Source organism: Pygoscelis adeliae, unplaced genomic scaffold (genome assembly GCF_000699105.1).
Source record: "Pygoscelis adeliae isolate BGI_AS28 unplaced genomic scaffold, ASM69910v1 Scaffold186, whole genome shotgun sequence".
Lineage (NCBI taxonomy): Eukaryota > Metazoa > Chordata > Aves > Sphenisciformes > Spheniscidae > Pygoscelis > Pygoscelis adeliae.
Window position 1 is genome coordinate 1222966 of NW_008825071.1, and position 16111 is coordinate 1239076.

Sequence of the window (16111 nt, forward strand, 5' to 3'; positions counted from 1 at the left end):
AAAAAATGAAGATCTGCCAGGAATGAATTGTTCAGGCTGTTTATACAACATCTGAAAACCTGTTAGCACAGTAAAAAGTTAATTTCTTGAAACTTTAGATTGTTGCTGTCCTCTATTCAGGATCTAGGAATGTAGAAATAGTATACAAATGAAAAAATGAATAGGCAGTAAATTATTATTTGGGTAGTTTATTTAGGTTTATAAATATTATTGTCTACAGTCCATACTAATATTAATTCATCGTATTACGTTATGCTGCTAAGTTTAAGCTGCTGGCTCCAGAGAGGGAACGAGTTGGGATGGGAGAAAAATTGTTTAACTCTCACTTTTTTACAAGATTTATGCGTTAGTGTGCAGTCTTCAAGCGCTATCTTCTGGTTGGGTGAAAGCAAAATCAGCTTTGCTAATGTAGTCCAGATGTTTATTAGTCCTGAGGGTATATGTGCTGTTGTAGTTCCCTGCTGCTGTGTTATACTTGCTTGTAATGCTAGACAACCAATTAAGAAATTAGTTCATGTTAAACTTTCTTTTCCTGGTATGGCTGCAAACTGATGATGTGGTTTTTCTGGTGGAACAAGAGAGTATTCTTTACATGTTTTCTGTTACTGGTGAATATATAAACCATTTGGGCAGCACAGGGTTAGTGTATCAGCAGCAATACAGAATTTTCAGGTTTTCAGCTACCTCAGGCAAATAGTTTTAATTGAACTAGTTCACATTAAGATGTTTTGGTAAGTGTGTCTGTTTTTCTTAATTCGGAGGTTTAATTGGCACTGTCATTTTTAGAAACCATCTGTTTACAAGAAATTCCTCATATTAACAAGGTGCTTGAAGGGTGAGAGCCTAAATTCTACGCAAGGACATCAAAGAGGGAAGTTTTGGTGTATCGTGGCTTTCTCTAATTGTAGTTTTTGTGAAGATAGCATTGCTGCACTTTTTGGTTTTCTGTTTTGTTTTGTTTTAGTATGTTTTAACTAGCAACGCCTCTGACAATTCTGATTTGTCCTTGGCATACATTTTTTTTCACCCAAATAAAATGCAGATATATAGACTCTCAGAGTCAAATTCTTACGGAAGCCCAAGAACTATGTGAGGCACTTAAAATTTCTCAGGGTCTTCTATACAGTTTTCTTTTTATTCTGGGTAGAATCTCTGTAAGATATCGAACACGTACTTTTTTTAATCTGGAGAGGAAGAAATTTTGTTGTTTTTACTTCATTCTGCAGGCTTACAGGAGTGTTTTCGCAGAAGTTAATGTTGTAAATTTGTAATATTAAGATATGTTTTAGAAGTCATCGGTGTTTAAATTGTAGATGCAGAAGATGTGTGACCTTACACAGATCTCTGTTACATGGGCCGTTGCATAGTATGTGTCTGTAACTATTTGCACTTGCAGCATACATACCTCATTTAAAAGCTTCTGATAGCTTTAGGTTTTTTTCCTTATTATTCTGTATTTTAGTTCATTCAGAAGGAAAAGCCTTTCCCCAAATTCTTGTTCAAACTCATTGTAGAACTTCTCCATGGTGACAGTGGATAATATACTTAAATCACTGTAACAGAGTCTATATTACTGAAAACTCATCAATTTTAAAGGTGTCATAAATATTAGTTGTTTCTAATAAGTGGTGTAGGGTTTAAATAGTCAACAGAATCATAGTACAGGCTAAAGATAGCACAGATGGGTTCACCAAGTCGGTTAATCCAGTGTGTCTATCACGATTGTGAACTACATAGCAAATGGATCTATTTACTTAGGTGTTTTATAATGTGAACAGTAATAAGATGAATGGAGGAACCGACAGTTAGCTCGATAATGACAATGCCTCGGTGAGGCCACAGTGAAACGCCACAGGAAATCTCTTAAAAAACCGTTAAAGAATTATGGGAGGAAGAACTTCTTTCAAAAGGAACTAAAACCCAATACTGTCACCTATTGGAAGTTTGCGATAAGTTTCACAGTACTTAATATTGCTCTTTAAGATCCAGCTGTTGAAGTAAAGTGACTGGGTATATCTTTACTGCCATACTGGTCTGACAGCAACATAAATTCAGAATAAATATTCTTCAAATCCTTTCTACTTCGTGTTACTCTTGAATCTGAGTATTGCAATGTTGCAGCTGGCGCTCTTACTCTGTGGCCTTCCTGTTATTTTAAGTGAACATAGGTATTGATGAAAAAAATCAAGTAATAAACTCAAACACTGAGATTCTCACTGCAAAATTCAGCATGAATTACCAGGAGAGGTTTCATCTCAGTATAAGAAAGACTTTTTTTTTTTTTATCATGAGAACAATCAATCACTGGAGCAACCTCCCCAGGGACGTGCTAGTCCCCATTGCTGGAGGCTTTCAAGATTCAACTGGACAGGGTGCTAGATAATCTCACCTAGGCTCCCTTTCCCGCAAAAGGTTGGACCAAATGATGTTTTGAGGTCCCGTCCAACCTAGGCTGTTTTATAATTCTGTGAATTGTGATTGATTTAAGTTTAGCTGTTACAGCTTAGTTGGCCAATGCTGAAATCATTTTTCATGGTTCCTTTCAGAAACGTATCTGTAAAGCAGCAATTTAGACTTTAAGAGAAATATTGGCAATGTTACAGTACACTAAAAAATCATCATGGTCTGCTCATTATGATATGGTTGTTTTCCAAACATACATTAGACTCCAAGTATCCACCTCCATCAGATTAGATCATTGCTTAGGACTTGCTAATAGTGGCCTACATATGGACAGGCATCCAAAGGAAAAAAAATAATTATTTGATAACAGTAACTGGTTCACTGGGAAGTATTTTGTGTGTTTGTGGGTATGTATAAATGTGGGGTGTGTTACAGTCATGCACAAGCATACAATGTCATTAGTTCATCTGCTTCATGACGGGTGGATTCTTTCTGCCTGAACTCTGCACAGGACAAACAGTAGTTGAACACTCTGCCCTTAACTGCTTCAGCTGGAGGCACAAGAAACTGTTGCTGTTGAAAAGTATATTTAGACATACACCAGGAAAAAAAAAGTGTGTGCCATGTCACTAATGGCATAAATACATTTTTATCCATGGCTTTCAAGCAACTAATTGTAGGGCATTAATTAAAGTAAAAACAGAGAAACATACAGACCAAAGAATGATTTTTCCCACATGGTACTTGTGGTTTCGGCTTTGATACAGGAGTCAATAGTGGTGTTATTAAGTGATGTAGATGAACAGACAGTCTCAATAAGCAAGATTAAGAATGCTTTTGCTAGATAACTTTTGTCTTGTATCACTTCAGAATTAAATTAGAATTCCACATGCAGCATGCAGTTTCATGTCAATTGATGTGCAAAATCATTATAACTTTTTTTCCCCTCTCCCCAGGCAACTCATTGCTCCACAGCCCCATGGTAGACCTGGACGGTGATGTGCGTCCATCACCAATTGGCCATCTCAGTCAAACTGCTTCGTTGAAAAGGGGCAGCAGCTTTCAGTCTGGCCGTGATGATGGTAGGCATCTGCTTTATTTGGAAAAACAAAGCTGGAGCTCTCTATGTCCAGTGTGTGGTGTAGTCAAAAAACCCAAACAGAAACCCACGTTCTGTGTGTGTGTTTTGGTTTGTTACCAAATAAAATTCTTTCTTCTCATGCGTTACCATTGCTTACTAAAGGAGTCCTCTGTATTTTTTGCAAGCAAAGAGCAGTTCATAACTGAAATCTGCTTCTTAAAATGTAGTCAAGGTAATTAAAAGCCTCTTTTCTACAAAACCAGAATTTTTCTTTTTGCTATACGTAACCACCTACTGCCTACCACCTTTTGGCTGCTGTTATACCTTTTGTGTGTGTTTGCTAAGATGGCTCTCCTTGGATTTGCTCCTTCTGTGACCTCACTTATCTGATCCTTGTTCTCTAATTCTGTAAACCCAGAAAGGGAAACAAAAGTGTGTGACTAAGCTTGAGCAGTGTGTCCACAATCAGCTGAGCCCTTGTGTATCATAAGTGTCTTCAGCACCCTTGTCCAAACAGCTTCATCTCAAGAGTCTTTCAATGGTGACATCACAGGAGACAGAAAACATGTTTTTCACAGGATAGGTCATTTCTTACCAAAGTACTTTTTTGCAGAAAGTGGGTTTTTATGAAGAACTTTCTGGCTTTGGTCTGCTTTGATGTTGCTCTTCTCTCAGTTCTGTGGACTTCCTTGAAAAACCTGATTTTTTTTGAGCAAGAAGAGGAATGAAGGGAATCTTTCAAGAACATAAAATGAAGAATAATAAGAATTAGACATTCTCGTGCTGCCACAGTGTATATTCACATGCAAGACAATTAAATTGTGTCACAGTTTGAGGCTGAATGTTTGTATTTCAAAATACAAATTACACAGACTCTTCAAAATATACATGTATACCAAGTAATTACATTACTGCATTACTGTTACCCTTGTCCTTTCTCAGCCCAAAGCCTTGCATGAAGTTGATTAACAAGTGTTACAGAGCAAAATGGTAAATGGCTGGTGATTGTTGGATACCATCCACTAATACACATGCCACACTTAATGTAGCAAGCAATATCCAAAATCCAGTTTACTTTTTCCTTGTTTGAATTCGTTTGCATGTGTCTCTGCTTAAATAGTTGCATCTACAGAAGGCAATTTCAAGTCAATCGGTTATCTTTGCTTTTAGAGTCTTAGTTATGGATCCATAACCTTTTACAAACTGGAAAAGGTAAGTGTTCAGCAAGCTTTGCAGATTCTGTAGCCAGCAGTTTAAACCAAGATTCAGAGGAAAACTGGAGGACTGGAGGATCATAATACCTGAGGAGCCCAATCCACCGCAAAGACCCTAGACTTGGAATGAGTTGCCTCTGAGTTGAGTTTATTGGTACTTAGGTGCACGTGCCCACTGCATGCTTAGGAACAGCTGAATGCTTGCTCTTCTCTGAGTCGAGAGCCAAAGCAAACCAACCACTTACGATACCTGTGCAGGAGCTGCCATTCCAAATGTGCCATGATGTGCTCTGTTTTCAGGTTGCTTGTGCATCCTTTTGTTTTTTAGCAAATTTAAGGAATGGCATCTCTGGGGTTTTTTGGTGTTTTGGTGTGGTTTTTTTCCCCAGTGTGATTGACAATGATTGTCCATGAGGTTGTTTGAACAAATTACTTTGAATTCAAAACTGCAGGATTCAAATAACATTCAGCTCCTACTGAATGAATTCAAGAGGATATGTAAACAACAGCTCTAGTTTCATCTTTAGGATGTTATAGCGCAGATTATAATAGAATAAATAGGATAAATGAACTTTTTTTTCTGCTTTAATATAGATTGGAGCTTTCTCTAGCAAAAAAGTCAAAATATCCTGAATTTATGGCCAGAATGTCCTTTTGACATGATATGCAGTAGCTTCTTCTAATAAATGCCTACTGTCTGCAGACCCTGGACTAAAGCAATCTCTGAAGTGGGCCTGAAGTGTGCTTCCTGGAGGTGGGAAAGATTTTCATATGTGAAGTAAATCTTGGCAGTGTGTTTACAGTTAGGAACAGACATCCCTGGTTATAACCTTGGGTTAGTGCTGGAGCTTTTGGCAAAGATGAGATGGTTTCTCAAAGGAGCTGAAATCTTTTGGTTAGAACTTGGGGTTTGTTGGTGTTACAGAGCCTCTGTTGTTGTAGCAGTGTTGGCACAGCCCCCTGGCATAGTCACAGCCTATGTTAGTAAGAGGAGTTTTTCTGCTACTGGGTGTAGTGCTCTGACATCTAATCTGTGTCCAGACTATGAGCTTTACTGGTTGAACTTTCATGACGTTTTCATGCCTGCTAAACAGATGCATCACTATCTGCAGAGTTACACTTCAGTTATGTCAGAGTCCCTCTCCAAATTTTGGGCTTCCATTGTGATTCTGTTTTTGTGTTGTTTGGGTTTTTTTTTGACTAATCCAGAGTCCCTAAACTTTTTGGCCATGAGGAAAAAGAACATTTTGGGTAGTGCAGATGTTTATTCGTCCACTAAAGAAATGGACCGATAATTGACCTGCACCTCAACAAATGGATGCTGCTGAAAGCATGCTGTACTTCAAGGAGATTCAAGACTGGTTACCAACACAAAATAGTGAGGCTCTGGTGAAGCGTACTAGTTACCTAATGTGCTATTAGGCAGCTGTTTTTGCCTAACTGGTGAATTCCTGTTCTGTGTAGGCAATATTCCCTAACAGATGAAAGACAAAAAGTGCAATTTCACCCAACATTTTTCTGCATTTCCAGAGTTATGTAGGATAACTTGTTTTTAATTTTATCATTTATAAAAGACCAGAGTTTATACCAAAAAAATCCAACAAACATAGACGTCTTTAAGTGTTGTTGTTTGGTTTGTTTTCTTCTGGTTGCTTTTTCTCAGAAGTCTGTGACTTCTTTTGCCCAACGTTCTAAAGTGGACTCTAATTCTTGAGTTGAAATAGAAGTCTCTTATCACTGATATACCCTGTTTTGTTAAAACATCATAATCAAGAACGTTTCAGTGGAGAAGGCAGATGGTTAAAGAAAAGTATTTCACAAAGTTTCCTTTGTTTTCTATATTAATTGGTACCTTTCTTCTGCCTCTTTTCAGCTTTCTCTTTACCTTCCCCCCCACAACCTCCCTTTGCCCCATTTGATAAGAAACTGAGAAAAGTTATCTGCTCCCAAAATGTAAGCTATTTTCCTGATGTGTTTTAACAGCTGGTGTACCAGGAGTTCGTGAAGTGAGAGGTGCCGCAGTATTACACGTCATGATTGTGTTCTTCATCCAAGAATCTCAATATATACTTAGTGATACGTTTATTGAGTTTTAACAAAAATGTTGGAATCTCCCCTGTTTTCCAGATAGAAGATTTTACCAAACAAATGGAAATGAAGATGAGAGGTTGGCAACTTGCCCCAGGCCACAATGGAAATTTTTTTGAGCTTTAAATAAAGCAGATCTTCTAGTTCCCATTGTTTGCCTTAATCACTAGCATATCCTAGCAGCCCTGTTTCTTCAGCATCATCCCCTCATCATTTGAAACTTCTAATGTCTTGATTGCTGTCATGTTATCTTACCTTTTAGAGTGGTTTAAAGACAGAAGACTGGCTGAATGGATTGTTAGGTGGATTGCATTAGGTACTCCTACAAAGGGGCCTATTCTTTATATACTGTCATAGTGCTGGCACCTTGTAAGCATATGAGAAAAGAAGAAAGAGCTTCCATGTGTATCAATTGTGTACATATATGGACTGAGCTTTGAATTTTTCCACTCCTACCTGAAAGGTTTTATATATAAACTGTATAGTCAGTTGTGTGATACAAAGCAGTAGTAAGCTAGTAGTACATGTCTTATTATTAATTCAAAGGTCTCTTAAATTTTGCTTTTTCCGTCCCCTCTCCCTCTTTTAGCTTGGCGATACAAAGCTCCTCAGCAAGTTGTATTTGTTGAAAAGTTGACAAAACTTGTTGTAAGTCAGCTGCCCAACTTCTGGAAGCTCTGGATTTCTTACGTGAATGGAAGTTTATTCAGTGAGGTATGGATTCTTCTATATAAATGACTTTTAAGTAACAAAGCTTCATAATAATTACTATATTTCACTGGAAGAAGTGACTGGGCTTATTTTAATCAGAAAGGTTTATAAAACAATATGTAGACTCTTAACACATTTGAGAGATGCTACCTTGAATAGTAACCTGTCTTGCAGTACTAACCTGTAGAAGTGAGACTTTTATTTTTAAAAGAATAAAAGCATACAATGGAATTACTTAAAATTCTGCCAGTGGTGTGTCTGTGTGTGTTCCAGATGCTGGAGTCAATATCTATGTAGTTTCACCTCTTACTCATAGCTGGCCAGCTGCCCTTCATTGGTGATCTGAAGAAATAGCATATTGCACGAAGGATAGAGATAGTAAAAGACAAAGTCATACAGGAAAAAAAAAATTCCTTTCTTTGGAACAAGAGTACTAATTTCTTGAGCTTTAAGTATTTGGAAGTGAGTATAGGTTCAAGACCAGAGTTGCAAAATGATCAAGGCCCAGAGTGGTGTGCACAGACATACTGCAGGGAGTCTAGTCTGGAAGTGCAGTCAGCTGCAATCACCTGTGCTTCTAGTCCTTCTTGCTCAGATGATCTGTTTTTTACAAAATATGTAAATAAAATATAATGTTGGTAATCCAAGAAGTAGGAAAAAAAAGTAGTGATTCATGACATGTCATTTTTATATGCACTCTATTAACAGATTTTGAAAGGATGCATTTCATAATTAATTTGATATGGGTTGTATACAGTTTACCATCATAATCGTTACTAGATAAATACAATAGCTTTTGGGTTTGTGTTATTGCTAAATTTTGGTCACAGAATTACATTATGTTTTACAGAGAGTTCACTTCAGGTACTCAAGCTATGTTGTTTCTTCTCCACAAGGAGAACTGTAGTGATGGCACATTCCCAAGGAGCAAGCCTGACAAAAACAAATCCATGACCTAAGTGTAGTGAAAGGCAGCTCTCTGTTCCATCAACAGATGATAAGGCACTAGTTCACACCTCATCTGCACAGCTATCACTGGGAAGTCCTGCTGGCTGCAGCTTGGACTCACTCATTCTGGGTCCTAAAAAACTCTGAAAACAAGGTCTGTAAAGAGATGTAGAGGCAGTTGGGATAATACAGAGCAGGTGGAAAATAAACAAGCTTTTGGACATGCATATTATTCAGATCAGCTTCTGTATCGAACCTAAAAGTTCGTGCATCTAGAATTTTCTGTTTAACTGTTGCTATATCACTTCATTTGTTGGGATTGTTTTTATCCTGCCATGCTTACAGTGTCCTGCTGTGCTTAAATCCTTAAGTCATCACAACTACAGTATGCCATTACAAAATTATCCCTAAAGCAGAACTACAGCCATAGCTATCTACTATTCTTTGCAGCTTTAGTAGAAAATAAAACAAATTAACCTTAGGAAAAGGAAATTTGGAAGCTTATTTTGTCATTTTCCTTTCCTCTGACTAACTAAAGAATTAATTTCTCAAGCAATCATTCTATTTATTGCCACTGTCTGTAAAACAATATAATGTTTTCATATTATGATACTAATAGGTAGTATAGCCCTTTATATGTTGAACACAATATACAGAGCATTATAGCTCCAGTGAAATAGATTCTATTCGTGATACTCATTTTACATTATAAAATCAAAAGAAAGATATGATATTTACTCATAACGTTCAGTGAAGGAAGTAGAAGCAAGAATAAACCTTAGTACTGTTGACTTTCACAAAAATAATTAATTTCATAAGGGAATTGACAATCTTTATATTTGACAACAGTACCGTTAGAAATTAGACTTTACAAATTCACCTGTTGTTGTGATTTTTTTTTCTCTGAGTACAACGAAAAAGAAAGCAATTTCTAGAGAAACAGAGACTTGAACTGTAAACAAGGTTGAGAAATTCTGCTCATAAATGACTGCAAGTGGAAAATGCAGTGATCTTATGTCATGTCTGAACAAAACATTGTTTCCATGTATTTAAAAAAAAAAAAAGAGGAGGAGGTTGTTTTCCTGTTAGTCTCTAAGGTACATCTACTCTTCTGTTGGGCCAGATTCTGAGCTTGTAAGAAATTAATACACATACATTTGATTTCTTCTGCTCCTTTGGTCCTTATGGAAGCCCCCCCAAGTTCTTGGGGAGGGAGCAGGGATGGTGCCCTCAGTTCTTTTTGTGTGTTCTGCATGCCACAGTTAACTGAGGGAGAGTAGAAGGAGGGGGTGGCATAAGCGAGAAGCTTCTAGAGCACTCAAGAATATCTGTCACAACATTGCATTCAAGACTCAAGTTTTACATGTTTTTTATCAGAAACCATACAGATTTTAATTGTCCATGAAGAATTTTTTTTTACCATGTCACTTGCTATTTATTGTCATTCAGGAAGCAAAGTGATTTCTATGTTTTTTTTAAGAAAAGTCCTGTGAAAATGGTATAGAGGGTCATGTCAGTTAGCTTATTCAAGTCTTCAAGACATTTTAAAAATGAGTAGAAAATAAAACAAATTAACCTTAGGAAAAGGAAATTTGGAAGCTTATTTTGTCATTTTCCTTTCCTCTGACTAACTAAAGAATTAATTTCTCAAGCAATCATTCTATTTATTGCCACTGTCTGTAAAACAATATAATGTTTTCATATTATGATACTAATAGGTAGTATAGCCCTTTATATGTTGAACACAATATACAGAGCATTATAGCTCCAGTGAAATAGATTCTATTCGTGATACTCATTTTACATTATAAAATCAAAAGAAAGATATGATACTTACTCATAACGTTCAGTGAAGGAAGTAGAAGCAAGAATAAACCTTAGTACTGTTGACTTTCACAAAAATAATTAATTTCATAAGGGAATTGACAATCTTTATATTTGACAACAGTACCGTTAGAAATTAGACTTTACAAATTCACCTGTTGTTGTGATTTTTTTTCTCTGAGTACAACGAAAAAGAAAGCAATTTCTAGAGAAACAGAGACTTGAACTGTAAACAAGGTTGAGAAATTCTGCTCATAAATGACTGCAAGTGGAAAATGCAGTGATCTTATGTCATGTCTGAACAAAACATTGTTTCCATGTATTTAAAAAAAAAAAAAGAGGAGGAGGTTGTTTTCCTGTTAGTCTCTAAGGTACATCTACTCTTCTGTTGGGCCAGATTCTGAGCTTGTAAGAAATTAATACACATACATTTGATTTCTTCTGCTCCTTTGGTCCTTATGGAAGCCCCCCCAAGTTCTTGGGGAGGGAGCAGGGATGGTGCCCTCAGTTCTTTTTGTGTGTTCTGCATGCCACAGTTAACTGAGGGAGAGTAGAAGGAGGGGGTGGCATAAGCGAGAAGCTTCTAGAGCACTCAAGAATATCTGTCACAACATTGCATTCAAGACTCAAGTTTTACATGTTTTTTATCAGAAACCATACAGATTTTAATTGTCCATGAAGAATTTTTTTTTACCATGTCACTTGCTATTTATTGTCATTCAGGAAGCAAAGTGATTTCTATGTTTTTTTTAAGAAAAGTCCTGTGAAAATGGTATAGAGGGTCATGTCAGTTAGCTTATTCAAGTCTTCAAGACATTTTAAAAATGTGGAAAGAAAATCCCCACGTATGAGTAACAAGCCATATTTATTTTCTCTTGATCAGTTTGTAGGTTTTTGGGGGAGTGTTCTTTTTAGTTCTGAAAGGTTAGCTATATGCCTTAAAATACTGTCAGTTAAAGATTTATGTGGTATTTTCAACAGTTTAAAAAGTTGAGTTCTTTGAATCACTCTAGGTGAAGTAGCATATGTGAGTAGTAACCGTTGGTCTTACCACAAGATAGTTTTGGTCTGTCTGTGCAGGAAAGGTTTAAGATTGGTCTTCAGGAAAACCACTAAGAAAAAAAAAAAAAAAGATATCAAAGATCTGTGAATTTTTTTGTTGTTCTTTAATCCAGCTGTAAAACAGTGTGAATTTTAAGTTGATACCCAAGGTTTAAAGGAATACAGCTTATTTTCTTTTTAAGGTGTTAGAAGAGAGATGGGTATTATATGCAGCAGTAACTCGAGTGGTGTTCTCCTTGTCTGAAACTGTATAATTCAGAGCTTTAAAGTACAAGAGTTTCATAGCTATGTATTTTCCAGAACTGTTAAGCAGTTTTATTTTTATCTAATTTTTGCTCACTTCACGTTATTTATTTTACCTTAAAAATCTGAAATGCTTTAGCTAAAGAGGGAATTTGAAAAATACAGCATTTCAAATTAATGACTTGAAAGTAAATTGATTTGCTTTGAGAACACTCTTGTCATGTTATTGCACTTCCTGTCCAGCAGATGTTGCTGTACATACATAAAATAGGAGATTTTCTAACTATAAAATTCTACCTCTGCACTTAACACAGTATCTGAAATAACTTTTTCGGTATAATTTACTCTACTGTGTTCTCAGTAGAGTCCACAGAAGGCTAGAACTGCAAACAGGAAGACTATTAGTCAAACCATGTTTTTCTTCAACTGTAACTGTCTCATGCAAAGTGTACTCACATTCCTCGGTTTTCAAAGAAGTGAACTGTCCATGAAGATGCTGATTATTTTGCAGAGTCTCTTTTACAGTTAGTTGAATTATTTAAAGAGCATTGTCAACAAAATGCTGTTCCTAAAAACAACCAACCAACCCTCAACCCTCCCCCTCTCATGTTACAGTTCCAAATTGCCCTCATTCCAAGAAGTGTCTCTCACTTGACATCGATGTCCTTCTCTGGGCAGCTTCTATGCTGAGAATATAGAATTTCTTCATATAAACTTGATGCACATTGGACTTTGTATGTTTTAGCTCTCACTAACATTGCCGTGAGAATACTTTGACGTCATGAAGTTCATATTGCTTGAGCTATTCTTTTATGCTTGTCTCTGACTTTGTCTTAAATACACATTGTTCCTCAGAATTAAACATTAGCACACTGACCTACAATAAGTAGATTTTATTGAGAGAGATATATAGTCTTTGTTTATTGAGATGCCATGAGTTAGTTTTTATAATTGCATCATAAACTCATCAGTTTTCACTTCTTCACTTTGAAACCCCCTTTTTCAGAATTATTTTAACAGTGGTTATGAGATACTTACACTTTTCAATTTCTCATTTTCACAAGACTGCTGAAAAATCTGGCCAAATGGAAAGATCAAAGAAAAACGCTAGGCAAAGACAAAATGATTTCAAGGTAAGTTATGGGGGGAAAGCCTTGCTTTCTTTCAGCTGTCCTTCATAGCAAGATACCTAAGTGTCACCACCTTGAAAATCAGATTTCTTAAATCATCTGTGTGCCCTTCTACCTCCTTCTCCTCTACTTTCTACCGTGTGGAGCCACCTGTAAATCATACATTCCAAGCTGTTGTGTAGCAAGTACATGCTGCTTGAGCACATTGATAGAGCTTTTTGCTTGATTTTTCTTTCCCTTCTTCTGATGCAGAAAATGATTCAGGAAGTGATGCACTCTCTGGTAAAACTTATCCGTGGAGCTTTGCTTCCATTCAGCCTCAGAGAAGGAGAATCAAGACAGTATGGTGGCTGGGAGATGAAATCTGAACTTTCTGGCCAGTGGCTAACACATGTTATCCAGACTGTAAGGTAAATGGATCTATGGACCTACAAAATGATGCTATTCCTGGAATATGTGTGCTTTAAGACAAATTGTTTTATTTATTGCATTAAATACCCTGAGCAGTGAGAATCTTAACTTTTTCAAAAATAGGATTACAAAAGAATTACTTATGGCAGATTTAGGATTCTGTATGCAAGTGTAATTAATAATGTCTCATGATATAACCTTATTAGATCATGATATATTCATTTTTTTCCATAGCATCTTAGGAAAAAGTTTGAATAAAATATTTGCGTGGCACAGCATAGACACTCCATGAATGAAACAGGATTTGATTCTTTAGGGTAGAAAGCAATTTTCTGCTTCATTTGCTACACATCTTCCCATCTCTGTCAAAATGGGTGAAAATAGCATGCTTCTCACTGTAGTATCATTCTTAAATCATAATTTACTTTTACAGTTGTTTTATAGAAGGTGATACTCCTGCTTATAATGTCATTCTACTTATAATTAAGTTATAAACTTAGTAATGTGCAATTCATTAGTTACAAAACGTCTCATTAATACACAGAATTCGCTTCCCTTTGTCTATGGAGGATATAAGAATTGTCATTATCTTTTGGAAACTTGAGTAATACCTGGATATGATACTGTACTTTTTATCTGCAGTTTTCAAAGTAGGTAACAAGCAAAGCACAGAGGAAGAAAAGAAAGGGGTATAATCACATACAGATATTCTTACTGCGGATGGAGCTAGCAATGATACATACCTGTTGTCAAGTCTGTTTAACACTTTCCCGAAGTCTGCTGTCAGTTACATTATCTCTACTTTAACCATTGAGAAGAAAAATTCCCATGTTGAAGTTTCTTATTCTGGCTGAATTTTATGGAAAGCTTCCAATTTAAGAAGGAACTGACTTGGTATTTGATGAAAAGATGTAAAGGGGCAAGGGAACAGTCTTTGGCACCAGTGTTGCCCTTTTATGAGAAGCAATCCAATTTCACTCAAATTATAAAATTCTAGAATTTAACACTTGCACATCTGTAATGTTGGCTCGGAAATTTAACCAACAGATTCTCTAAAGGTTGGTTGTGCGTCAGAGTCCTGCTATGCAAGGTGTGATCCAGGCTGAGGTTATAGGTTATGTGAAGGCTCTTTTTCAGAGAATCTCCTCTTGCTTTCTAGCCACTGCCCTGGTAATGAACAACTGAACTGAGAGCTGGGGAAATTCTCTCTCCCTCCCACTCTTCTCCCCACCTCATGTTTTTACTGATTCCTGTGCTGGCACTTTACTTAAAGTGAGCTAGACTTTAATGCAAAGTGGTCAAAAATAGAGAGGAAAAGGGGCAATCTGGAGAGGAGGAACTGAACATACCACGATGGAGTACCGACCGGTGATGACCAGGTCAGAAGTTTTTGCAAGTGCTACAAGTACTTTTCTTTTTGAGCTCCCACACTCTTTGACAATCTAATAAATTCTTGTGACTCACACCAACGATGAAGGTGGACTCTTCTCATGAAGAGTCCACACATTGCATAAAAACCTTATTTGTTGCAAAGTTATGTAATAGCTTAAGTTTTATTTTTATAGTTCCTAACATGAAGCACATGATAGAATTTTACTCTCTTCAGTCATCTCACAAATTATTTACCATTTTCTGCTTGTATTTAAGAATGCTAAAACTTACAAAATTAGATAACAAGGAGTTGGCGTTACATCTGTGCGATCTTTAGTTTTTCTGCTTGTTTATATGTATCACACAGCTTAAAGTGGGGTAGTTGCACAGTCTTTCTCTTGTCCCCCGTTCTGTCATTGCCCAGTTTGAATAGGTTCTAGAGGATAAATTAGAGCTATGCAATAAGGTGAAGCCGTTGTCAGCAAGACCTTTGCCTTGTTGTAAGGATAGAAAAGTATATATTTGTTAGGGCGAGTTATATGAGGAAAAGATGGTCTTAGGGATGTGACAGCTATGTGCTCCCTTAGAAATGGAATCAACTCTAAGTACAGGACTTCTGTGCGGTCTAAAGTCACTTAAACTTCTCACAGATGGGTATTTACATCCTGTGTTTCCTGGATGGCTGCGATAGTGCAGATTTATGTAATCTACTAATTCAGTAGTTGTGCTGAGCAGATAGCAGTCCTGGGTAATGGTAGGGTTTTGATGGTTTATGCCCAACACTGAGGGTAAGGAACTGGAGCCTACAGGTGGATGATTGGAAAAGTTCCACTGATTACTCGAACTTGTTTGCTTGTGCCTTCCTACTCCTGTTCTTTGGCATTTCCTAGTACCTGTGCTTTGCTCAGTATTAGCAGCAGGGCAAACAGCAATGACTGCATTTGAATTATGCTTAAATATGCAAGAGCTGGATAAAAGCAGTAAACCTCACTTTGTGCCCCTAACTAAAGTCTGAGCACAACTGCAGCCTTTTAGTTAAAAGCTGAAATGCTATTCCTTGTAAGCAGCTGCTGTGTTACTATTTCTAAAGGAAAAAAAAGGAAACTAATGTTTCCATCCTCAGCTATAGTAGCAAGTGATTTGTGCCCAGTCAGAGTTGGGAGCAAAACAGTGAACAAATTCTCTCTTCAGAGGTGATGCAGTAGCTGTATTTTGGCTCCTTAAGTGTGTGCACTCTTGGCAATCTGATGCACAGCCACATCACCATTTATGGCAGCTTGATGGCTGTTAGTTGTAAATGTGGGTAAACAATATCTCAGAAACCCTGTTGTAGGCCTAGGATTTGATCTAGGCATTCACCTAAAAACAGCAAAAAAGCTACTTCTGCTCCAAAAGGATTATTCTTGGATTGTAAGGCAAAAGATCATAGAATCATAGAATCGTTAAGGTTGGAAAAGACCTCTAAGATCATCAAGTCCAACTGTCAACCCAACACCACCATGCCCACTAAACCATGTGCTTAAGTGCCGCATCTACCTGTCTTTTAAATACCTCCAGGGATGGGGACTCAACCACTTCCCTGGGCAGCCTCTTCCAATGTTTAACCACTCTTTCAGTAAAGGCAT

General features: G+C 37.0%; 1 protein-coding gene across 1 annotated transcript in view; it reads left to right on the forward strand.

Moving 5' to 3' along the window:
- EXOC2 (exocyst complex component 2) overlaps positions 1-16111 on the forward strand; it is a 121578-nt gene that overhangs the window by 50710 nt on the left and 54757 nt on the right. Inside the window, exons 11-14 of the mRNA XM_009326446.1 lie at positions 3360-3485; positions 7376-7500; positions 12639-12707; positions 12957-13114. Coding sequence (XP_009324721.1) covers positions 3360-3485; positions 7376-7500; positions 12639-12707; positions 12957-13114 — 478 coding nt within the window. The remainder of the gene's footprint in view (positions 1-3359; positions 3486-7375; positions 7501-12638; positions 12708-12956; positions 13115-16111) is intronic.